The sequence below is a fragment of the Pteronotus mesoamericanus genome, unplaced genomic scaffold, assembly GCF_021234165.1.
Source record: "Pteronotus mesoamericanus isolate MK-2021 breed Mesoamerican mustached bat unplaced genomic scaffold, CSHL_Meso_final scaffold_705, whole genome shotgun sequence".
Lineage (NCBI taxonomy): Eukaryota > Metazoa > Chordata > Mammalia > Chiroptera > Mormoopidae > Pteronotus > Pteronotus mesoamericanus.
The window spans coordinates 197,604-223,558 of record NW_026555326.1 but is presented as its reverse complement, the minus strand read 5'-3'; the positions used below and the strand labels follow the sequence as shown (position 1 = coordinate 223,558).

Below are 25,955 nucleotides of genomic sequence, written 5' to 3'. Positions count from 1 at the left end.
TGTGAGGTGGTACCTCATGGTGGTTTTGATCTGCATTTCTCTGATGGCTAGTGATGCTGAGCATCCTTTCAAATGCCTCTGGGCCCTCTGTATCTCCTCCTTGGAAAAGCATCTGCCCAGGTCCTTTGTCCATTTTTTGATTGGATCGTTTGTCTTCTTGGAGTGGAGTCGAGTGAGTTCTTTATATATCTTGGAGATCAAACCTCTATCTGATGTATCATTAGCGAATATATTTTCCCATAGGGTTGGCTCCCTTTTCATTTTGCTGATGTTTTCTTTTGCCGTGCAGAAGCTTCTTATTTTGATGAGGTCCCACTTGTTTATTCTTTCCTTTATGTCTCTTGCTTTAGGAGACATATCAGTGAAAAAATTGCTGCGTGGGATATCTGAGAGTTTCCTGCCAATGTTCTCCTCTAGGACTTTTATGGTGTTGCGACTTATATTTAAGTCTTTTATCCATCTGGAGTTTATTTTTGTGTATGGTGTCAGCTGATGATCCAATTTCAATTTTTTGCATGTAGCCGTCCAGCTCTCCCAACACCATTTGTTGAAGAGGCTGTTATTGCTCCATTTTATGCTTCTGCCCCCTTTGTCAAATATTAGATGCCCATAGAGACCTGGGCTTATTTCTGGGCTTTCTATTCTGTTCCACTGGTCTATGGGTCTGTTCTTGTGCCAGTACCAGATTGTTTTGAGTATAGTGGCTTTGTAGTAGAGTTTGATGTCCGGTATTGTGATCCCTCCTACTTTGTGTTTCTTTCTCAAAATTGCTGCGGCTATTCGGGGTCGTTTATGGTTCCATATAAATTTTTGAAATGTCTGTTCTATTTCTGTGAAATACGTCATTGGTATCTTAATAGGGATTGCGTTGAATCTATAAATTGCTTTAGGTAGTACGGACGTTTTGATGATATTAATTCTTCCAATCATGAGCACGGTATATGCTTCCATTTATTTCTGTCTTCCTTAATTTCTTTCTTCAATGTTGTATAGTTTTCTGCATACAGGTCTTTTATGTCTTTGGTTAAATTTATGCCTAGGTACTTTATTTTTCTTCTTGCTATATCGAATGGTATTTTTTCTCTGATTCCTTCTTCTTCTATTGCATTGCTGGTATACAAAAATGCCTTTGATTTCTGAATGTTGACTTTGTATCCTGCTGTTTTGCCAAATTAATTTATAAGGTTGAGGAGTTTTTTGGTAGAGTCTACAGGGTTCTCTATGTACACTATCATGTCATCTGCAAACAATGATAGCTTTACTTCCTCCTTTCCTATTTGGATGCCTTTTATCTCTTTCTCTTGTCTGACCGCTGTGGCTAGGACTTCCAATACGATGTTGACAAAGACTATTTTTTAAAAAGTCATTATGTGTACTCTAGTCCTTCCACCATATTTTGCTTACCTAATAGATATGAATAATAGTTCATATATGTATATTTTGTTTTTTTAAAAGATTTTTTTTATTTGTAGGGAGAGGGGAAGGAAGGGAGAAAGAGAAGGAAAGAAACATGTATGTACAAGATAAACATAGACTGATTGCCTCTTGTAGGCCTCCCAAACACCCCCCAACCAGGAACCTGGCCTGCAACCCAGGCATATGTCCTGACTAGGAATCGAACTTGCGACCTTCCAGTTTGCAGGTGGCCACCCAACTCACTGAGCTACACCACTCAGGGCCATATATGTATATTTTTAAAAAATCGTAGAGTGTGACATTCCACCCAGTTTACGTTGAGTGACCTATCTCCTCCTCCCATTTCAGTTTATTTACTCTTATTCCTTACTAAGGTGGTCTGAAGTATTGCCAAAAACAAGGTGCTAGGGTTTCTTTCAGTGCAGTGAGCTATAAATATATGCTCATAATACAGGGTTCCCTCATTCTGTATATTTACTCTTAGGACTGTGACAAGACTGCATATAATATAAAGTTAAATAACAACCCTGTTAAACTGAACTAATTCCGGTTCTCCCATAAAGATTCAGAAAATGAGGAAAGACTAGGGGAAAAATTGAAAATAAAATTCCAGAAAGGTTAAATTAAATAATAAATTTCATATGAGCCAACTAAAGCCACTAACAAAATTTGGGGTAAAGAAGGGGTTAGATAATCTGCTTCTAAAGATCGTACAAAAAGAATCCAGAAAGATTCTGACAAAGTATAACGAGGGACCTAAAAAACAAGCCCTATTAAATATTAAAATGCATGATAAATCCATAGAAATCACAAAAGGTTTTTTCCTACTCATAAATGCAGAAATCAATGAAAGAGAACTGGTCCCACAAACAGATTCAAATATAGACTAGAATTACTGTATGACGATGGCATTTCAAATCAAACGGACTATCCAATAAACACTTCAAGAACTGGCCAGTCATCTTACTTGGTAAACAAAACTAGACCTTTGATTCTTTTTTATGGCAAATTAAAAAAAAAAACCTATAAAAATTACAAAGATATTATACAAATGGCTTTTAAACATAAGATATTAAACTTCACTCATAATTTGAAAAATTTAAACTAAAATAAGCGCTGCTTTTCACCAGTCAGATTGCTCAAGGTTAAAGTTTAATAATACATAGCACAGAATACAGTATGGGAAATAGGCATGGCCAAATCCTGTTGATGGAAGGGTAAGATGGCATCAACCTCATTGTGGGTAGCTGGCATTAAATCTCAAAATTTTCTCTCTATATATCATTAGACCACCAAATTCTTCTTTTTTTACATACTCCCTGCCCAGCAATCACACACCATTGCCCATGTCCATGAGTGTCTTTTCTTTTTTTTTTTTTGGCTCAATCTCTCCACCCCCACCGCCAGCTGTCAACCTGCTCTCTGAGTCTGTCACTATTTTGCTTGTTAGCTCATTTTGTTCATTAGATTTCATATATGAGTGAAAGCATATGGTACTTGTCTTTCTCTGACTGGCATATTTACTTAGCCTAATGTTCTCCAGGTCCATCCATGCTGTCACAAAGGGTAAGATTTCCTTTTTTTTTTCTTTTTTCTTTTTTACGGTCCAGTCCTATTCCACTGTTTTAGTGTACCGTAGTTGTTTTATCTACTCATCTATTGATGGAACACCTGTACTGCTTCTAAATCTTGGCTATTGTGAATAATGCTGCAATGAACATAGGGGTGCACATATTGTTTCAAATTAGTGTTTTGGGTTTCTTCGGATAAATTCCCAGAGTGGAATCGCTGAGTCACAAGGCAGTTCCAGTTTTTGAGGAAACTACCATACTGCCTTCCATAGTGGCTGCACCGGTCTGCATTCTCACCAACAGTGCACTAGGGTTCCCTTTTCTCCACATCCTCACTTGTTTGTTGATTAATTAATGATGGCCATTCTGACAGGTGTCAGGTGGTATCTCATTGTGGTTTTAATTTGCATTTCTCTGACCATTAGTGACATTGATTATCTTTTCATATGCCTTTAGGCCATCTGTATATCCTCTTTGGAGAAGTGTTTAGTCAGGTCCTATGCCCATTTTTTAACTGAATTTTCTTTTTTTTTGTGCTGAGTTTTTTAAGTTCTTCATAAATTTTGGATATTAACCCCTTACCAGATGTATCATTGGTATGTTCTCCCATTCGGTAGGGTTCCTTTTCATTTTGTTGACACTTTCCTTTGCTGTGTAAAACTTTCTTAGTTTGATGTAGTCCCATTTGTTTATTATTTATTTTGCTTCCCTTGCCGGAGAAGATAAATCAGAAAAAATATTGCTTTGAGAAATGTCTGAGATTTTACTGCTTATGTTTTCTTCTATGATTTTTATGGTTTTTGAGTTTAACAGTTAAGTCTTTAATCCATTTGAGTTTATTCTTATGTATGGTATAAGAAGGTCCCAAATTCTTCTTTTAGAAATATATGTTCACAGAGGTGTTTTTTTTTTTAAACAAACTAGTCAATATAGAATGTACACAATAATAGTAAAAGTACTGGAAATGAGTCTAATGTCCTCACAGTGGGGAATTGGGAATATAAAGGGAGCACCAATTATCTCCTTATATGAGAAGTTCCCCTAAGATGCACTGTTAAGTGATAAAAGGTTCAGAACATGCATATTGTGCAGTTTCATTTGTACAGAAAAGAAAGAGAAATATACATGCTTGCAAATGGGTGAAAAATTCAGGAAGGACATGGGAAGAGATGGAACACAGACTCATATTTCACTGATTGTATACCTATGAACCCTGTGAATTTTTCATCATGTGTATGTATACTTTTTCAATTAAAAGAAAAACCTAGTTAATAACAATAATAGAAGCAGCAGCAAAAATATCAGGGAAGAAATGGAAATGAACCTGAAAGATAGTTTTCTCATAAAGGAAGGAAACACAGTCTAGGTGATACAAGTAAGAACTATGGCAATTAGGCCAGAATATGGACTGTTTATTTGTGGCCTAAGAGAAGATACATCCCAAAGGGATGAAGAATAAGCGAGAATGCTGAATAGGGACGATGAGGCTAGATTCCAGGCGGTCTTGAAAATGAGGCAGAAGTTTAAACTTGATGAGAAAAGAAAAAGGAAGCCACTGGAGAGGAATAATATCATCTGAAGTGCTAGGCGAGATTATTTTGGCAATGGTAAACAGAGTGAGTTAATAAAAAGAGTTGTGAATCCAGGGCCAACCTGTAGTTCATGGCAATAATTCAGGGAGGTGGTGATGTGGCCTGAACTAGAGCGTGGTGGTAGGAATGGAAAATAGAGGAGGACTATGAGATGTATTTTGAAAGAGATTATACAGGGTGGGGCAAAAACAGATTTACAGTTGTTTGTATGGAAGATAATACAATAATAAGTAAACAGTACAAGACTAAACTCTGTGTTTTGCTTACACACAACTGTAAACCTGCTTTTGCCTCACCCTGTATATGAGGGAATGAAAGCAAGGATTCAATGGTTTTTACAAAATTTCAAACCTGGTGACCAGAGAATGTTGATTCCATTTACAAAGATTAGAAATTTATGGGGATAAGTTAATTTCAGAGGAAGGGCAGAAAATAGGAAGACTAGGAAGTCTAAGAAGAAATATCCTCCAGGCACTGGGAAATGGAGATGTAGATTTTTTTAACTGAAAGACTCGCATTGGAACTCCAGCTCTGCCACTTACCATCTCCGTGATCTGAGCCAAGTACTGAAATCTTTGAGTCTCACTTCTTTGTAAAATGGGGGTAAAGATTTATACAGAATTGTTGTTTTCACATAAAACATCTCTGAAAAGTATACAAGAACTCAGACACTGGTTGCCACTGGGCAAAGGTGATTAATGGATAGTAGAACAGTTCATGGGAAGTATTTTACTCTATATCCTTTTGTGGTTTTTGAATTTTGACATGTGAATGCACTGGCATTAAAAGAAATGAATTAAAATTTAAAATATAAGTGGGGGTGATATCTATTGTCTGTAAGATTAAACAACTTGAAAGTTAAAGCGCTCGCAGCCCCTCCAAGCAGCTATGCTGCAGGTCAGTTCAGAAGCTAGACTGTTGAAGAATGCACACACATACTGATGTTAAGGGAGGTTACCAGAATGGTAGAGAAGACATGGAAGAAAACATCCAGGGTCAAAGAGTAAACTCTGAGGCAAAGGGGCAGTGAAGAACTCAGAGAAGGTACAGTTCAGAGGACGGGAAGAAGAGTGAGGACAAGTGTCAAAGAAACCAAAAGGAGAGGTACATTCATAGTGTCAAATGTGTAAGGGGACAGATGATAAACGCAGAAAAGGCCTCTGTATTTAGCATTAAGTGCTTTTTAAGTGCCTAAGCAAAGTGATAGGGAAACAGATCAAAAGGCAAGTGTATTAAAGAAAGCAGGGGACAAGGAAATAAAAGCAGACTTAGACGTTGTTTTTGAAGTTCAAAACAAAGCATTTTTTAAAAAGTGACTGTGATCAGGTAATTCTTAGTTTTTATTTATTTATTAAATACTTAGGTCATTTCCTACATTTTTATTTTTATTACCTACACAGTCCTGCCTTGCACTGTTAATTAGCTTGTGCTTATGAATAATATCCTAAGCCAAATAGCCCCAGAGGTTAAAGACTATGTCCTATATTTATATGTATTCAAAATTATGTCTTGTAGAGTGCTCTGTGTATAACAGACATTTAACCTTTTGGTATGGCCAAGAAGAAAGTGAGACATTTTATATATGATGATGATATTAATAATTTTAAAGAAGCAAGAATTTTACCATCTGAAAAATGGAACAAATTTTTAGAAAATTTTATGATAGAATTCTTTATAATGTTACCTTTTAATGTCTGTCACCTAGCACAGTACTGAATACCTAAAATGCTCTCTGTAAATATGTACTCATTTAAAGGTTCATTAATTCAAGTTAGTAAGCTTAACAGAGCACATCACAAAGTTCCCTAGAGATGGTACGTCAATCATATCTCAATAACAAAATCTGGTTCAAGTTTGTTTCAAGGATATTACCTATTACAAAATTGTTCTTATCAGGACCATTTTTCCTATCAACAAAAAGGAAAATCTAACTCTTCAAACAAAGTCCCCTCTTCACTGTCCTCCACTGACTATTAGGTCTGAACTTCTTTATGCTGGTTTAACTCACTGCTCAAACGAGGCTCTGTCCTGAATTGCTGTTTTCTGGGTCAGTTCCTAAACAGGGGCTTCTCCTCTACTCTAGAATGGAACTGACCACCAGGGATGTGTTCCAGAAAAAGATCGGCAAAAAGTTTATAATTTTTAAAGAAAACGCTATGCATAAAAAGTACTTAGTGTCTGAGGTAGAACACCTCTAAATTTTCTGTTTCCATTGTACTAACTACATAGGAAAAGATTATTAAAAGAATTAATTCTCAGGCTTAGCTTGTCATCCCTCCTAATATAATGTAAAGTACACATCTAACCTGGCAGAAGAGAGAATGCCAAAAATAAAATGTCTTTGAGAATATCTAGAACTTTGTAACAGAAAAGTTGCATAAATCAAATCTTTTCCAATAACACTACAATATAATAGTGTAAACTATAATACAGATTAACACCAACTAAAAGGAATATTTATCTTAGCAAGACATAAATAAAATCCAAAGAAAATATAAATATATAAAAATATTTGTGTTCCTAAAAATTAATTGCTGTTGATGACTTTAATAATAATACACTGTACTTGGGCCCTTCCTTCCATCAGGTTTTGAAAATATTAGAATGAAAGCATTTCCTTTAAACCTGTTATACTTGATTCCATGGAGAATTACATTACTTACCAACACACTAGTAAAAGTAACAATGAAGCAGACACAATTTGCATTTGAAATACCAGAACTCCAAAATCAATCAGCATAATAAGACTGGCTGAAAGGAAGGAAAGAAAGAAGAAGGAAGAAAAGAGAGAGGGAGGAAGTCTTAGAATAATAATAATTACTCTTGGTAATTGAGAGTAAAATTCAAATTTGAAATCAACAAACTATTACCTTGTAAAGTAAATCATTAGAAATGTTTGCCTCTGCTCTATTTCGTTGTTTTCAAAAATATAACTAGGCTTTGGAAAAAAACGATGAATTGACCACATCCAATTAGTGAAAATCAATATGCTCAGGTTTTAGGCATAGTGGGAAAAAATTCTTTGTGGGAAAGACAAATATTTAAAAGTATATATTTTAAATTAAAAGTAGTTAATGTTTAAATAATAATTAACTTTTAATAGCTCAATAACCATGTATGTAATTGGAAATGTTCTCATATTATCCCTGGAAAAAGTTCTACATTCAGATGGATTTATTGTGCTTTTTAAAGCTATACCTTCAAGAGATAGAAAGTTTCTGTCATAGCTCTCAACCCCTCATGAGCTTACAAAGAGAAAAATCCCAATTCATTTTATTAAGACAGTAAAATGCCAACCCTACAATTTGTCAAAGTATACAAAAAGGAAAACTGTAGAATAATCCTACCTTTAATACTGTTTTTTAGAGCTACTCTTATAAAAGCATTTTTAGGTATATGCCAGATACTATCTACACGGGTAGGCTAACCAAAGTAGGTTTTCTGTATGAGAAAAAGACATGCAGGTTTTGATTATTACTATTGCTTTATTGACTCAAAACAATGTCACAATGGGACAGTAAACCCACTTTTTGCCCACCCCATGTAAGCCTTCACTCAACTATCTGGCCATCCTCTAATAGCCTAGTTTATTTGCATTTCCATGTTTCTTCAAATCTCTGCCTTTCCATACTCCATTCTCACCCACAACTTAAGATCATGTTCCCATATTTGGTCTTTCCCTTTTCCTGCTGCCTTCTATTTTACCCAGCATCATTATCTTTTCCAAAGAACCCTGCTTTCTCATGAGATGCCCAAAGTAGGACAGCTTTAGTTTTGTCATTTTTGCCTCCAGTGATGTTTCAGGCTTCATTTGCCTTAGGACCCATGTGCTTGTCTTTCTGGAGGGCCAGGGCACCTGTAGAGGTCTCCCGCCAAACCCATACAGGGTGGGGCGAAAGTAGGGTTACAGTTGTTCACGTGGAAAATACAATAATCCATAAAAAATAATACAAGATAAACTGTGTTTTGCATACTCAAAACTGTAAACCTACTTTTGCCTCACCCTGTATTTCAAATGAATCCTCTTTTTTTCCTATTGGCCTTCTGATAATACTTCTGATAAATGGATGACTCGTAGATCTGCTCACCAAACTCCAGACTCAGATGTCCGTGGCATCTCCACTTGGATGGCTGACACTGTAAACTATAGGCTCAGAACTGAACTCCTTCTTGACCTTCTCTTAAAGAAATAAGCCTCCCAGAATTTTACTCAGACCAAGTAAATTTTTTGAAGCCAATAACCTTAAGGTCATCCTTTTTTTCCTCCTATTCCCTACACATATCTGCCAGTAAATCCATCAGCTTTTCCTCTAAAACAGATCCAGAATATTAGCACTTCTCACTGCCACCCTGCTATACCCATGGTTCAGGTAACTGTACTATTTTCTAACTTGATTATTTATCACCACCTCCTAAATGTTCTGCTCCTGCCCTTGTGCTCCCTAGAATCTAGTCTCAACATAGCTAGGCCAGAGAGTCCTTTATAACTCAAGTCAGATAATTCCTCTCCCCCGACCTCCCATCCCCTGGTAACCACCATGTCACTCTCTGCTTTGACCTCTGCAGGTTCCATAGGTGACATCATACAGTATTTGTCTTTCTCTGTCTGACCTGGGGAGAGGGTAACTGGAGGGACAGGACAGATACTATTCAAGGGTACCAACTTGCAACGAGTAGTAAATAAGTCTTATATATCTAATGCACAGTACAGTGCATGTAGACAAAAATACTATATTATAATAAGCAAACTTGCTAAGAGACGAGAACTGCATTATTCCAACCACTAAAAAGAAATAATTACATAATGATAGAGATGCTAATTATTGCTATAATGACAATATTATAACATATAAATGTATCAAATTAACATGTATACCTTAATACCTTAATTGACACAATGTTATATGTCAGACATATTTCAATTAAAAAAACAAAAAGATAATGTCCTCTGCTTCAAATTCTCCAATGGTAATCCATGCCATGTACAGTAAAAGCTAAGGTCCTTACAAAGGACTCAAGGGCCCTACATGACCTGCTCTCCCATCCAACCATCTATCCAATAGCATCTCCCACTCATCCCCCTGCCCCCCCGCCTTTTTTTTTACAGGCACTGACCTCACACTCCTGAACACTCTCACACTCATGCTGCTCCCTCTGCTGGTGATGCTCTTCTTTCAGAAGCGCAGGAAGTCGGTGCTTCCTCCTTTAGGTCCTTGCTCAAGTGTCAACTCCTTAGTGAGGGCTTTCCTGACTGCTCTGTTTAAAATTCCATCTTCCACACTCACTACTCCTCTTTCCTGATTTTGTTTTCTCCACAGTGTGTATCGCTACATGACCTCTCTATGTAAGAGAAGCAAATGCAGATCTTCTCTAGAAGAACACTCTTTCATTTGAGGCCTTAGAGAATTCCCACACGTACTTTCCCAAGGAAAATGAGTAGCTCAAGGTAAAAACAACCAGGTATACAAGGAAAAAGAATACAACAGAGAACCAATAGGAATCAACAGCAGAGACAGATCTGAAAAGATTTTAGATGAGTTGGAGGCGTAATTAGTAAACTAAAACATGTATCAGAAGAAATTATCGAAAATGCAGCATAAAAAGATAAGGACACGGAATATATAAAGATAAGGAACATGGGGGATTAATGGAGAAGGGCTAACATACATTTAACTGGAGATGCGGAGAGAAAAGCTTGAGAGACTGGCAATATCTGAAGGAATTATGCCTGACAATTTCCCAGAACTGTCGAAAGACACCAAACTTATAATTCAAGAAACTCAATAGTCTACATAGTTTAAATAGAAAAAAATTCATATCCAGACATTTCATAGTGAAACTAAAGAACACCAAATTACAGAGAAAATTTTAAAAGGGGAAAAAAATTCCTGTAAAAGAGCACTGCTACTTTTCAGCAGTAACAATGGAAATCATTAAACAACAGAATGGTATCCTCAATACTCTGGGAATTCTACCCCTAGAGAAAGTATCTTTTAAGAGTGAGGGTAAAACAAAGACATTTTCAGACAAGCAAATATGGAGGAACACAGACCCTCACTAATGGGTTTTCCAAAGGCAGAAGGAAAAGTATCCCAGAAAGACACCCTGAGATGCAAGAAGAGCAAAGACAGTGGAAGGTCCTAATGAACACTGAATTTATAGAACAGTAACAAATTTTTTGACAAGAAAAGATAGAATTAAGACACATGACAACAATACATAAAAGTTTAGAGGGCTGTAAATGGAATTCAAGTGTGTTCTAAGGTCTCTGTAACATAATTTTAGATTTTCAATAAAAATAAATAAATAGTAAGATATTAAAAACAGTCTAGATGGTGGCCAGTAAAAAGAGGAGGAAAGAACAGGGGAAATATATAGAAAATAAAAAATAAGATTTAAACCTTAATACATAATAAATCAAAGTAAATGTAAATGAACCAAACACTCCATTTTAAAATGACAAAGACTTCCAGGCTGGATTAAAAATAATACAATTAAATGCTGTTTTTAAGACATATCTGTCCCTGGCTGGTGTGGCTCAGTGAACATTGTGCCGACCTGTGAACCAAAGGGTTGCTGGTTCGATTCCCAGTCAAGGCACATGCCTGGGTTGTGGGCCAGGTCCCCAGTACAGGGCGTGTGAGAGACAACCACACATTGATGTTTCTCTCCATATCTTTCTTCCTCCCTTCCCCTCTCTCTAAGAATAAATAAAATCTAAAAAAAAAAAAAGACATATCTGAAACATAATGATACATAAAGTTGGAAGTAAAAAGATGGCAAACAATATACCACGTAAATATATCCAGGAGAAAGCTAAAGCAGCTATGAAAATATTAGATAAAACAGAGTAAAGCAAAAAACACATTTAAGAGACCTAAATAAACATAAAGATATAACATGTTTATGCATTAGAAGAGTTAACATTATAAAGACATAGGTTTCTTACAAATTGATCTTTCTGTTCAATGCAATTCTAATCAAATTACCATTTTTTTTTAAAAAAGTGGAACCTGACTAGCTGCTGCTGAAATTTATAAAGAATTGCCAAGGACCAATTAAATACAAGTATCCAGAATATATTCAGACTGACTAGTAATCAACAGGAGAATAAGGCAAGAAACTTGAACAGTCATGTCACAAAAGGAGAAAGTTCAAATGGTCAATAAACATTGAAAAAGATGTCCAAATTCTTTAGTAATCAAGGAATTATAAATTGAAACTACAGCTTCTAAATTGGTTAAAAAGTGAAAATCTGATAATTCTACCTGTTGGCAATTAAAAGGAAAAAAACATGCAGCCATATAGATGAATCTCACCAATACAATGTTGAGTAAAATAAACAAAACTAAGCAGTATTTTAGAAAAGCACACATAGATGGTAAAGCTATAAAGAGGAAAGACATGATTATCACAAGTCAAAATAGTGGTTTCTTTTGGGTAGGTGTTAATGTTCTGATCAAGTAGGACCACAGGAAGGAAGGAAGGTTCTGATCTTGCAAGTTTCTATTTCTAGCTGGATGGTGGCTACATGGGTCTTCACTTACAATTATTAAACTATTAAACATACTTTTCTGAATGTGTGCTCTATCTCACAATGAGGAAAAAAATGAGAAGGAATAATATTGCGATATTCCCTGGTTTGGTTCGATGCACAAGTTCCCTAAGGTGACAAATGTGACTGGGCACATTCTCTTCTTGGAAAGACAGTTGTTTAGTAGAAAACGCACTAGATGAGAGAAGTGCTCTTAATTAAATTCTTAATTAAGTCCTCTTAAGAAACTCTCTTAAGCATATTAAATCTCTCTGAACCGAAATTTGCTCATCTACTAAATGTAAATACTAAACTGCCCTTATTTCTTGGAATACTTGTGACTATCAAACCATGATATATTGAAACATATTTAGAAAACTGCAATCAAACAAAGAAACAAACACAGGAGCTTAGTTTTAATAATCTGAAATCCAAAGGTTTTTGTTACACTGTAGCTGTAATGATACCAAGAGATAATAGAATCCATGAAAATAAAGTGCAAATTCTAACAATCTTCTACTTTAACCATCATTTTTAAGAAAATGGTGCATCTGTTATCAGTAATGCAGAAACAAATAGGGTTACTGTTTGAGGAAAAGAAATAGTAATTTAACCCAAGAAATGTTATAAAAAGATACCATATTAAATGTCTGGAGAATGAGATCTACCCTTGTATTAGTTACAAAAGAAAACTTAAGAATGTCTTTTGCTGTCTGTGAAAAGGATATACATACTTTGCCAAATTTCCCATCTAGCATCTTCTCCCTAATAAATCATAGCAGCACCAAAATTATTCTCCTTAAGAATAATTATTCTCCTTAAGAATAATTCCTGACTAAAGGAGACAGGAATAAAATAAACAATTTAATTGGCCTTCTTAATTAGCCTTATAGTACTGTTTATGGGAAAATTAGCAAGAAACTGACAGGTGAGTCTCAATCACAAAAAGAAACTTTAAATGATAGAAGTTTCATGCATTTATTTTGCCACTTAAAACTTTTGCTGTAAATTCAACAATTCTCTTAGAAATTTTTCATATTCATACACTTAGAAGATGACAAAGATGATATAAAAATTTAAGGAAAAAATTTATTACAATGTTATATTATTTTCCTATATAAATTAATGTTCAAGGTTCTACATACCTGAATGTTTTCCCTACTCCAAGTATGTGGTGTTTTATTTGCAAGTAATTTCAGATCTTGAATAGCAAGTCTCTTTACTGCTTTCCTGGGGTCATTCTTCAAATACTGCAAGAGCAGCTGAATCTATAAGGGAGATAAGCCACACAGTTAACAATATTGTTACTGAAATTATCATTAGGGATGCAATGTTGTTTAGTGAAATTTTTAGACTTCAGACAGGACTCATTTCCAATCGCAGCCCTGTCATTTATCACGGCTGCCATGGCTGCCATGTTTAGGCCTCGTTCTCTTGGTGTATTAAATGACACTATCGTTTAACTCATAAGGTTCCAGCACAGACCTGGCCTTTAAGACTCAATCCTTTCTTTCTTTAGGCTCCATGCTCTGCCATGTACCTGCCTCTACCTCATTTCCTCAAGAGGTCCCAAAAGTCAGCATTGTGAATACAGAGAAGGCAAAAACAAGCAAAAGAAAATTAAACAGATCTTTATCAGAGAAAGGGTATCTTAATATTATCAAAATGTATGAGTTACTTATTTTTTTATCATATTCTTAATATACAAGATTAGGGAAGAAAGGGCAGTTTAAAGAAAACTGAAATTACCTGCTTAGGTGTATCCACCAAAGATGAAGCTGCAAGCAGAGTAAAAGTGTGTAAAGAAACAATCACCATTTTGGTGGAAGGATAGGCTGTGACTAGCTGCTGTAAAAGCTGACGAGCGCTGGAAGCCAGGATTGCATCATGGTGCATGTGCTGTAGGATTGGGATCAACTTTAGCTTCAGGTCTACGGGTGTGGCTAAGCCTAGATACAAAAAGAATTCTTGAGATTCGTGATCATCATCCTTGATAACAGCTCACATGTAAAAGGTCTAACTCAATTAGCACAATAACCATTTAAAAACAACTAGTATAGTAATATGTTTATAACATTAAACATAATTATATTAAAGCTAATCAATCAGTACAATAGTTTTTTCCAAAAGTATTTATCTTAACATTAATTTTCAATGACTATACAACTATATTCAATAGTAGGAAATGCCTTTAAAAGGCACAGTGGAAAGCAAAGTCATTTTGCTGCCTATTTCTTCTCATAGTATACTAAAAAGGTATAAATACGTTTATATATATATACAAGGTCTGTCTGTGAAAAGTTCAGGAAATGAAGCAGAGGATGGAAGATGATATAACGAAAATGGTTTATGTAACGTCAATGTAACCTGGCAGCCAAGGAAAGTGGACTAGAATGCACATGTGTGAACAACGGTGACTTCACTGTACTAGTCAGTGGAGGGCTGTAGATGCCATTGAGTGTGCATGTGTACTGTGTGGTCGACACATTCAAAATGACTCTGAGCGAGTAGAGCAACAAATCTGCATCAAATTTTGCATTAAGCTTGATCATTCCTCTGTGGAAAATATTTGGATGACTCAAAAGGCTGCAGCTATGGGCAACTGGTGATTGGTTTTATCACAACAATGTGCCCACTGATGCATCATATCTTGTGCAGAGTTTTGGCGAAACATCAAATCACACAGGTGACTCAGCCCTTCTACAGCCCAGATTTGGTGCCCAGTGACTTCTAGTTTTTCCCATAACTAAAATCGCTTTGAAATAAAAGAGATTTCAGACCATCAATGAGATTCAGGAAAGCCAATGGGGACCAGAACTGTGAGGTCCCAAGATGCCTACTTTGAAGGGGACTAAGGAGTCATTGTCCTATGTACAATGTTTGTGTCCTGTATCTTCTTCAATAAATGTCTCTGTTTTTCATAGTACATGGCCGGGTACCTTCTAAACAAATCTCGAATACACACACCCATACTCAATGGCTAAAATCTCATGATATTTACAATTTTAATGGTTTCCTTCAACATTAAGTCAAAAGCAAGATGTGAATAGACTGTGCATGGAATGGTTTTGAATTTCTGTGAACTCTGTGCAGCAAGGCTTTTCTTTACCGCACACACAGCTAGAATCCCATGAGGATTAAATCCAATGCATCTTTCCCTATCAAAATTAGAGCTAAGCAGAATTTGCTCTAAGCAAAATTAGAGCAAAATTAGAGCTAGAGCTAGGGCTTTGCGGTGATAAAGATAAAAAATTGTCAATCATAATGTACTGCATAAATGCCAAAAGCTAACTTATAGTCTGCAAATCACTGGTTTCCCCACTGTAAAATAACTCTTAGAGTGAACATATGATAGCGTTTCAACTTTGGCTTACATCAACAAACTCCCTTGCTATTTGGCTTCTACTTGAGTTTGGCCAAAGCACGGAACCCCAGGAGACGGGAGGGAGAAGAACGAAGTCAGAGTATTTATTCCCTGGTTCCCTCTGTGCTGGGTCACATCATATTCATCGAAGGTCAGTTTTTCAAAGTGGCCCTCTTGACATGACTCCAGGTTTCTGATGACCACTCCCTCCCCAGCATCCCAAAGGGGTGCAAGACCACATTATCAGCTACGGTTTACCCTGCCCATGTGTTTGTAAATGGTTCCTTCATTAAACACTCCTTGGATTATCTTAATTCAAGGTATAACATCTGGTTGGTTGTTTTTTTTTTTTTGCTGAGATCTTGTCTGAGAGAGCAGGATTCAATAAACACTTGCTCCATGAATAACTGATGCTTCCTTCTAGAGAAAGCCCTTTGTGTAGGAAAGCCCTTTTAGGATGGTAGGAAAAAAGGCACAGGAATAAAGGGGAACAGGATAAAACTCAATCCCTGTATCTTGGTCTTCAATTTAGTCATTTTATTTCCTTTTCTGTAAAACAGACTTAATAGCAGTACCTATCCAAGCCTGCCAAACTGCACAATTCAAAAGGATGTCATTTAGCAAAATACAAAGGACGTGGTGTTCTCTGGAACCGTTCAGTGCTATGGCCCCTGAGCTCCCTTTTACATGGGGTTAATACACATGAAACAGAGCATGGAAGATGGTATTAGGAAACTTGGCATTTGTAGACTACGGCAAGGAATGTGGATTTTAGTTGCAACTGAAGACACTGAAGGGACATTAGCCAAGTGATGAGAGTGTCCCAGAGCTTCTCAAGGCACTGCCCTCCCCGAAACCAGAATGTTCTTCCCCTAAAAAACTGCACTCCTCACTCTAATATCACGTTATCAGAGGGCTTCCTTCATGACCATATATACAATAGAAAAGTTCCCCCTTCTACCTACCATCTACTCTAGGGATTTGCTATCCTTCTTACTCACTTTTTCTCCATTGCACTTGATATGTCCTGTTATTGTCTATTGCTACTCCCCCTCTCTCCACCACTAGAATGTAGGTTACTTGAGGGCAAGGATTTCGTTTTGTTCACTACTATATCCTAAGCACCTAGAAAAGCTCTGGCATTTAGATGATGCTTAATAAGTATTATTTGAATGAATAAATGAGTAAATGGTGACTAGCACATAGTACTTAATAAATGTTAGCAGCTATTATTAATAATATAAATCCCATTAAGTCACTTCATAATACTAAATAAAGCATACATACCTTGAATCATTTCACTAATTTTGTTACAGATTCCTACAGCAAAATCCCTTTGGAAAGAGAGAACAGCAAAAAATTTAAAACTAAATAATTAAGATTTTCTAAAGACTTAAAAGAAACACAACACAATCAGCATAGGAGAAATGCCGATACATACTCCAATTTGTAACTAATATTCCAAAGGTTAGGTGCTATGGGTAAGGTTAGAAATGCAACTGAAACCAGAACTCTAACCAGCATATGGGTTTACGCCAACACTGTTCTCACTTGGTATGCAAGGAAAGATGCTCTGATTTATGAGTGTTGTTGCAATTCGTGTCACTGAGTCATACTGCCTGAAAGATTCAATGTTGCTGTCTCAATCTATTATGTTTTAGGATGTACTTTTAATTAAGCTTTTAACACACTAGCTGATTACATAAGCAACAAAATACAATAGGAAACACAGATAGAATCTTACTATAAAAGCCAAATTATTTCAAGTTAGCCCTGTATTTGTAATACTATATATGTGTAAAGTACTTTGCAAGGTGTTGCTTTTGATTCAATGGCAACAGAAATATCACAGAATGTTGCACAAGTATTAATAACATGAATATCTGAGATAAAATATAATATGTAAAGAAATATGGTAAGAGATAACAGGATCAAATCTGGCTTATTTATCCACAATAAATGATATATAAGACATAAACTACTGTCCTGGCTGATGTGGCTAAGTTGGTTGGGCATTGTCCTGCAAACCAAAGGTTGCCGGTTCAATTCTTAGCCAGGGCCCAAGCATGGGTTGTGGGTTTGGTCCCAGGTCCAGCCACGTACAAGAGGCAACCGATTGATGCTTCTCTCTCTCTCTTTCTCTCACCCTTCCCTTCTCTCTAAAAATGTATATCAAATTTTTAAAAAGGACGTAAGCTACTTTCCCTCTACAGTTCAATGGATGTCTAAATAAAATACTTCCTGCCATTAGGATATGATTTGTCATTTTCAAATTAATTCTCTCACAAGTGAACAATGGAGTTTTCCAGAGGCTGCATGATATATGATGACAGTCATCTATTGACAACTAAAGGAATGCATGATTGTGTATTCTTTTGTTTTCTAGAATTTTCTATGGTGGTTTAGTGTTTAAATGTGTTTTCTGAGATTAATTCGGTTTGTTCTCAATTATTCTATTGTGCTCTTACTCTCTTTGACTACATCCATAATAATCTCAGTAACCTCATTATCATTCAATGCATCATAATTCTGAAATCTCCTAGTTTTCCTTGTGCCTATGTAGAAACATATTAAGAAGTATACTTTTTTGGTGTGCTTGCAGTAAACTTTTGAATGGTTTTTCTAAAATTTTATCTAAAATTGCTTTGGTTTTAGAAATTAAAATATTTTATTCAAAAATAAAGTTCATTTGTAAATTATTTTTCTTATACTTAAGAGTGAGTTGTTGGCTTGAAAGAGATTGTAAGGCTAATTTTCTCAACCCAGTTCACCGCAGTTACCACTAGAGGGCACCTCTCCCATTGACAGGCTCCCATGGTCCCTGAAGGCATTTGGGTTTGCATTCAACCGGGATTTGTGACCCTGGGAATAGTTCTTTAAAAATATAAAATCCTAACTTTTTTTTAGAACAAGTTAGATGTGGTTATGGTAGTAGACAGGGAGAAAATAGAATTAAAATCTCAAGGCCTTATTTGGCCAGTTATTCTTATTTGTTTAAGATCCAAACTTGGTAAATTGAGATACTAAGATAAAAATCCATCACTATTAGTTGAGATATCTGATCTCAGGCCAGGTCATCCATCTTTCTCTGGGGAAAGAGGCAAACTCAAATCTCAAAGAGATACATTTTGTTAGTTTCACACTCTGATACATTTAGATAAGCCCTTCAGGCTTTCCATTGTACTCATTTTGAATTGCAAGTGTATACTGAAGCCTGGTATGTCAAAATCTGCTCCTACATAACTGTTAATTTAAATGTTTGGTCATCAATTCTTTAAATGAAGAACTTGGCTGATTCTATATTACTTTGTCTTAATCATTTCTCAAAACAGATAAAAAATTCTAGAGCTGGTAAAATTAGCTTCTGATAACAGAAGAGAAAAACTGAACCAAAAATGATTCTAATAAAATCGAATAACTAAATTACAAACTTATCATTTAGGAACTACATTTAGAAAACTACTTTTGGAGTCACTGTACATATTTAATCTGACAGTGCTGATTAGATGCTAATTACTCACTAGATAGTACTACCTCCTTATCCAAAAAAAGCAATTTTTAAAAGTTCTCTCAATATCAATGACACTCACAATAAAAAATTTCCAATTTTCAAAAGCATAGATAGGAACTCTATTTAACTCAGATATTTCACCTCCTCAATTACTGCCACACCTACTGATTTTGAGTAGTAAGTTAAAAGTTATATCCCTTCTATTCTTTACTCTCCTTTTCCAATGAGTAATCCTGAACTTCTAAGGTGTGATAAAAGCAGCTGAAGAGTATGCACATAATTAAAAGCTGAAGAAAGAATATTGATTATTTCAGTTACTCGAATTTATCGGAGGTTCTTAATGGAGATGCTATTTTTTATTTTAAAAAATAACATTTAATATTCACTTGATTATAAAACCAAAACTTGCTCATGACAGAATACACAGAAATTTATTAAAAAGAAAGTAAAAATTAGATACAATCTTACCACCCAAAGACAATGTTTTAATATACACTGTTCTGTAAGAACATGACTTCCCAAACAGGTTAAAATTGGTTTCAACTCAAGTCACTACAGTTTTTGTCTATTGCCAAACAGCTTAACTTGAGGACTGTACGAAAGCAGCAGTTTTGTATTAGGGCTATGCATATTTGGGGGAAGCTCTTCAGTAAACAAAGCTTCTGCTCTCAATGCCTTCCCCAGCTCTGTAATCTATGCTGATCCTGTCCTTCTGGAAACTCTTATTTCATTTACAGTTAATGACAACTTTTGTACTTAACTATTCTTTTCTGTGTATTTAAGTTTTGCTTCCCCAAATGCGACGTAAACTGTCTTGGAAAACACACCTTGCCATTTACATTTTTTTCCGAATTGCTTAGTATTTAATACATATTGCTGAGTTACTCCTTCAAAACCTCTCCTTGGGAAACCAAATGTCTGAAAGGCCTGTGCTTACTTTGATTGTGCAGAAAAGTTTGCAGCAGCAAAAACAGCAGCTTCGACTTCTACATTATCATGTGAATCCAGGCTCTGACGAATACTATGGTGAGCATTTTTCCTCTCAGGAATTATTGATGCCAGACTCCCCAACATCCTACAGAAACAGAGAAACGAGAAAGAATGAAAACACAATAAACTTGAGGCCAGGAAAGGAAGAAGCAAGGCAAAGCTGCATTACCAAAACTAAGATTTGTAGGTAATTCCATAACCTCCAGTTAATTAAGCATCAACCTTAGGAGTCAAGCAGTGACTGAACTTGTAACCACTTTTTCATACTTCAGCATGTCAGAAAAATTAACATGGATTGTCTAATACAAGTAAAATTTTTAAAAATCATCTTGAAGTATATCCCAGGTACCAAACACAACCCAGAAAAGAATCTTTTAAATTATTAAAGCATTAAAATATCAATTTCCAGTACTGCGTAAAGAAGTCCAGTTTAACGAAGCATTAGGAGTCTAACATTTTTGGTATTATGTACATCGGCAAGTAAAAAAGTAGGATTCCCTAGTCCTTTTTTCCATATCATAAATGTTGGTACCACGATTTGCAAACCCCTCCTCAAAATCAAAAACACCCAGGCAGAGGATGCCCCCTGGCACTCCTATCAGAATCTGCGAGGGTGAGGAAGAAGAATTTGAGAAAAACACAGCCTACTTTATAATAAAATCACAAATTCAGAAAAGGAAAAAATCTATTATTTGTAACAAACTATAGAAAGTAAAGCTTGAAAAATCTTCTCAGCAGAAAGGCAGGGATTTTAGAAGGTTATAAAATATTTCAAGAAACAAAACAGGTTCCTACAATGACTGCCTTCCTCAAAGTCAATGTCCAGAGTTAGCTTCCAACTTGACATATCATCTCCTAATTATCTTATGGAGATATAATTGATTGGACACAGGTAGAATTCTTATAAGCAAGATACTAAAATGGACAAAATATGTAATTTAACTTCAATTGGAGAGTTCTGAAATTACTTTGATGAATTATTTCACAAAATATGTAACTTTGATGGATTATTTTTCAAAATATGTAAATAACAAATGGCTATTAAGCTAATATTTTTATACAAGGAAAGATCAGACTAGGCTAATATTAACATACATTGATTAACAGTTTGTTACTATGTAATATGTAAAGGTAAAAAAAAGCATAATCCCGTATGACACTACCTTCTAAAATATTTCTGGTAATATTATAAATAATTTGTAGCACTACACTTCTAATGCAATGAGTATTTCCCACCATCTTCTATTTTTTTTGGAACTTAGTAAGTCCAAATTAACAGGTGCAAAATAAAAAATCTTTAAAGTATGAATCATAAAAGCACTTAATTCTGAAAAGGAAAAACCGATTCCTGATGTGAAAATACAGAAACTCTGGGGAGAAGTGACACCCTAGACTTCGTGGTTAAAGAGAGTATTGTCTGGAAGGGGAAAGTCAGAAATGAGCCCTATAATTTAGGAATGTAAACTTCAAAAAAAAATCCCCAAATTATACATGATTCCACAGATAGCACAGCTAAAAAGAAAACATAGTTCAAGTTAAATATAAAAGGCTTACAATTTTTTAAAATACATTCTAACAAAATTTTTAAAAAAGTTTTAAATGTCAAGAAAGAAAAAGCTGAAGAAACTATAGTGGTTATATCTGGCATTCTCCAAGGAGTTCAAATATAAATGATTGCATACAATGCAATGGGTAACTAATATAAATTATTAATTATAACTTATAGTATATAAATAATATAAACATGATAAATATATAAATATAAATATTATATAAATATAAATAATATAAATTATTGCAAAAAAATGAGTAGGTAACTGAGGATGACTACAGAAAACTGACACAAAACAGTAAGAACAAGGTCAGGAAGTTCAAAATAAGTTAAAGCTAAGCTACATTCAGATCCTAGTTCTTTGATTAGAACATCTACCTACAGAAAGGAATGTTTCAAAAACAAGTTAGGTAACAATGTACAACCAAAACAGTATGGTAGGTGATAACTGAGAAGAATTTACAGGTTAGGACAGTTACAATATTTTTGCATTGAGTTCTAGTTGAAAAAACAAAAATAAATTTTTAATACTCAAAATGAAAAAATAAATATATTGCCTTTTTTGGCTACATAATTATAACTCAAACATCTTGTGGTGAATCATAATAGCAACGCAATATACCGGAGTGTGATGGCTCTTGCTACAGGATCATTACTATGAATCACGGAGAAAATTCTCTTCACAAATTCATCCACATTTAGAATCTTCTCCAAATGCTTCTCACTTTGTTGAGTAACTTTAAGAACACAGAGCCTCAGGAAATTGTTTCTACAAAAAACCAGGAATAGAATAAATTAGACCATTTTAGGAAAGTAATATTCAATTAGGAATCAAAATGATACTATTAATATTAAGTTATAGCAACAGGTAGATGTTTTTCGATCTTATTTGTCTCATCATTAAGAGTTAAAGTCTGAAGTATTTCAGGTGGGTACCAAGCAAAAGCAGTCAGCAATGACTGCAGTCAGCCCTGCTGCAAGATGCCAAAATGGCAGTGACACAAGGGGCCCAGGAGCAGAGCTGAATCTCATCATATCATAACCAAGGCCAGGAGGTCAGATGGTCTCCCTCCTCTCTCGAGCTAATTCTACCACATCTTTTCTCCTTCAAGTCTGATTTGGTGTGTGTATGATCACATGAGTGCTTAGAAATGGTAGGAAGAAATGGGAGGGAGTTGGTAGGGGGAAAAAAAAAGAAATGGGTATTTTATTCAGTGCTTACACGTTTCAGGCACTTCACAGTAACATGTAATCTCATGTTATAAAATAAGCTATAAAATTACAAACTTCTTCAAACATTCAGTACAAAGCCACAGATATTTCCCAAATGTATAGTAATATATTGAGGTTGTCTTAATTTGATTTACCCTGTTACCCAAAGAAATAAGTACTCTCTAATTTACACTCTTGAATTTTGCTTAAAACGCTATTAAGCCTTCCACAAAAAAATATTACACACTACCCTGGTATGTCAACTAAAATGGTAACCAACCATGTGGAAGACCTAAAAGTCAAAGACCACAGTATAAAACAAAGATACGAACAAAGTACTTTGGGACACCAAGGATTTAAAAAAACTTACCCAACTCTGAAAACATCAGCTAACTTGAGGAATGCAGAATTGATGAGAATAGGGAATGGATACTTTTGAAAGAGCCTAGGAAAGCGGACAACTGCCTCACATTGTTCACCAAGTTTGCCAGATCTTAGACCTATGAAAAATAAAAAGAGGAGAATAGCTTACATATTTGTGGCTACAATAAGGCAAAAATAGCAAATACTTACACAGTTATTATCCAGTCAAGTTATATATGCAGTAAAATAATAATTCTTAACAATTAGGTAAAGTACAACTGTAACTCATTACTTTTAAAAAAATGGTATATAAAATAATAATTCGGTATATTGTCACTTGTAGATAAAGAATAATGGAAAAGGCTCTGGACAGTGTGGCTCAGTTGGTTGGAGCACTGTTCTGCAAACTGAAAGGTCACAGGTTTGATTCCCAGTCAGGGTACATGCCTAGGTTAGGGTGCTGTCCCAGGTCAGGGCACATTTGAGAGGCAGCTGATCGATGTTTCTCTCGCACACTGATGTTTCTCTCCCTCTCTTTCTCCCTCCCTTCCTAAAACCTTCTTAAAAAATTTAAAAGACTAAAATCATGCCATGTTTGATCTGTGATCATAAAAATTAAATCAGGAATCAATAAGAGAAATACCTGAAAATTTGAAATTAAACAACACATTTCTAAATAACCCATGAGTCAAAGAGATGATCAGAAGGAAAATACCTTGAACTAAATTAAAATAAAAGTACAATCTATGGGATATAAAGTAGTGCTTCAAGAACATTAAATGTGTTGACCCCAAGAAAAAAGATATCTACCAAGAAGGTCTCCTTGTGACGAAGTGGGCTCCAATTCAGAAACAGAGTCTGGTAGCTGTTGCTAAACAAAAGCCTCTCACACAGGCCACACTTCAGGGAGAGACCTGCACTGAACTGCCTGTTTGCTTTGTGTTCTTGCTCTCTGAGCTAACACTTATAAAGGAGGTCCTGGAATCATATTTTAACCAATAGGACTGAGACTTTCCCCACCCAATCAAAGCTGTGTGACTATATCCCCATTAGTATCTTCACCAACCAAACAGAGCAGTCCCACTTTGACCAATTAGGAAAGTGCTTTTTGGACCAATCAAACTGTCAGGATTTGGAGTCCTCATCTGCGCGAGAACAAACCAATCAGGAACCAGGGTTGGGTACTTCTCCGTGTACAAGTCAGCTCTCCTCTGGCTTGAGAACACACTTTCCTTTTCCATCCAAGACTAAAAATGCAATCACCCCATCCCCAACAGAGAGAAACTGGAGGGCCACCTTGCCAAGGCGCCCTAAGGCTGCCTCACAGCCATGTTGTCCCATAATTGAGCTGTAACATTACTGAGCTGTTCCACAGCTGTGCTTTATCACTACTGAGCTGTGTGCACTGAATGAAGTTTCCTTCTTCACCATACTCCAAACTGGAGATTCTGCTGGTACTGCACTGGCACCAATGATGATCAGTTGGCAAAGGCTTATGTTAGGGAAAAAGAAAGGTCCCAAACTGACAATCTAACAAAAGTGCCAGGATAATTCAATGATTGTGCAAAGGATAATCTTTTTTAACAAATGGTTCTGGAACAACTGGATAGCCATAAGCAAAAGAACCTTAATTCTAAACTTCTACCATATACAAAAATTAACCCAAAAAGAACCATAAACCTAAATGTGAGAGCTAAAATTATGCTCAGCATAGAAGAAAACACAGGATAAATCTTTATATGCTTGGGTTTGACAAAGAATTCTTGGAGAAAACACAGAAAGCACAAACATAAAATAAAAAAGTAATAAACTGAACTCCATCAAAATTAAAAACTCTTTAAAAGATAATGTTAAGAGTTCCCCAAGATGAGTCACATACTAGAAGAAAATATTTACAAAACAAGTATTGTCTATCATAAAGGACTTAATCTACAATTCTTATAATTCAATAAGACAACCCACTATTTTAAATGGGCTAGATTTCAAAGGAAGTTTCATTAAAGGGGAAACATGAAAGTCAACTATAAGCATATGAACAGATACTCAACATTGCTAGTTATCAAGAATATGCAAATTAAAAACCACAGTAAGATACCACTCACTACATATCTGCTAGAACACGAAAAAATAAAAAGACCAACAATGTCAAATGCTAATGAGAATATGGAGAAACCGTAACTTTCATACACTGCTGGTAGAAGTGAAATACTACACCCTTCTTTGGAAAAGAGTCTGGCTGTTTCTTATAAAAGCAAACACCTGCTATACACTCACTAATCCTACTTCTAAATCCTTATCCAGGTGAAATTCAAACACATGTCCATACAAAGACATGTACACAAATGTTCACAGCAGCTTTATTCATGATAGCCCCCAAATGCAAACCCAAAGGTCCATCGACTGGTAAATGAATAAACACAATGTGGTATATCCAATACAATGGATTGCTACTCAGCAATAAAAAGTAACAAATTACCAATTTATGCAACAACACCAGTATGCTAAATGAAAGAAGCAAGATCCAAAAGACTATATACTGTATGATTCTATTTTATGTGACATTGTGAAAAAGGCAAAACTATAGGGACAGAAAACAGATCATTGGTTCCCAGAAACGAGAGAGAAGAGATCAAATCAAAAGGAGTACAGGGCAAGTTTTTGGAGTGAAAGAAATGTTCTGCATTGACTGTGGTAGTGGTTTCATGACTACATATACTGGGTGAATGTTATTATTTACAAATTATACCTCAATAAATCTAATTTTAAAAATCAAAAAGGGGGATCCAAGATGGCAGCAGATGGTGTCAGGAACCCTCACCTCCTCCCAGGATCAAATTGGAATTATAACTA

The 25,955-nt window shown here is 35.5% G+C and overlaps 1 protein-coding gene across 1 annotated transcript in view; it reads right to left on the bottom strand.

The window, feature by feature from the left end:
- INTS7 (integrator complex subunit 7) overlaps positions 1 to 25,955 on the bottom strand; it is a 66,633-nt gene that overhangs the window by 31,016 nt on the left and 9,662 nt on the right. The window contains exons 2-7 of the mRNA XM_054562950.1: positions 23,113 to 23,242; positions 22,153 to 22,299; positions 19,926 to 20,063; positions 16,765 to 16,811; positions 13,863 to 14,062; positions 13,259 to 13,381 (exon numbers count right to left, since the gene is read on the bottom strand). Of these exons, the coding sequence (XP_054418925.1) occupies positions 13,259 to 13,381; positions 13,863 to 14,062; positions 16,765 to 16,811; positions 19,926 to 20,063; positions 22,153 to 22,299; positions 23,113 to 23,242 (785 nt within the window). The remainder of the gene's footprint in view (positions 1 to 13,258; positions 13,382 to 13,862; positions 14,063 to 16,764; positions 16,812 to 19,925; positions 20,064 to 22,152; positions 22,300 to 23,112; positions 23,243 to 25,955) is intronic.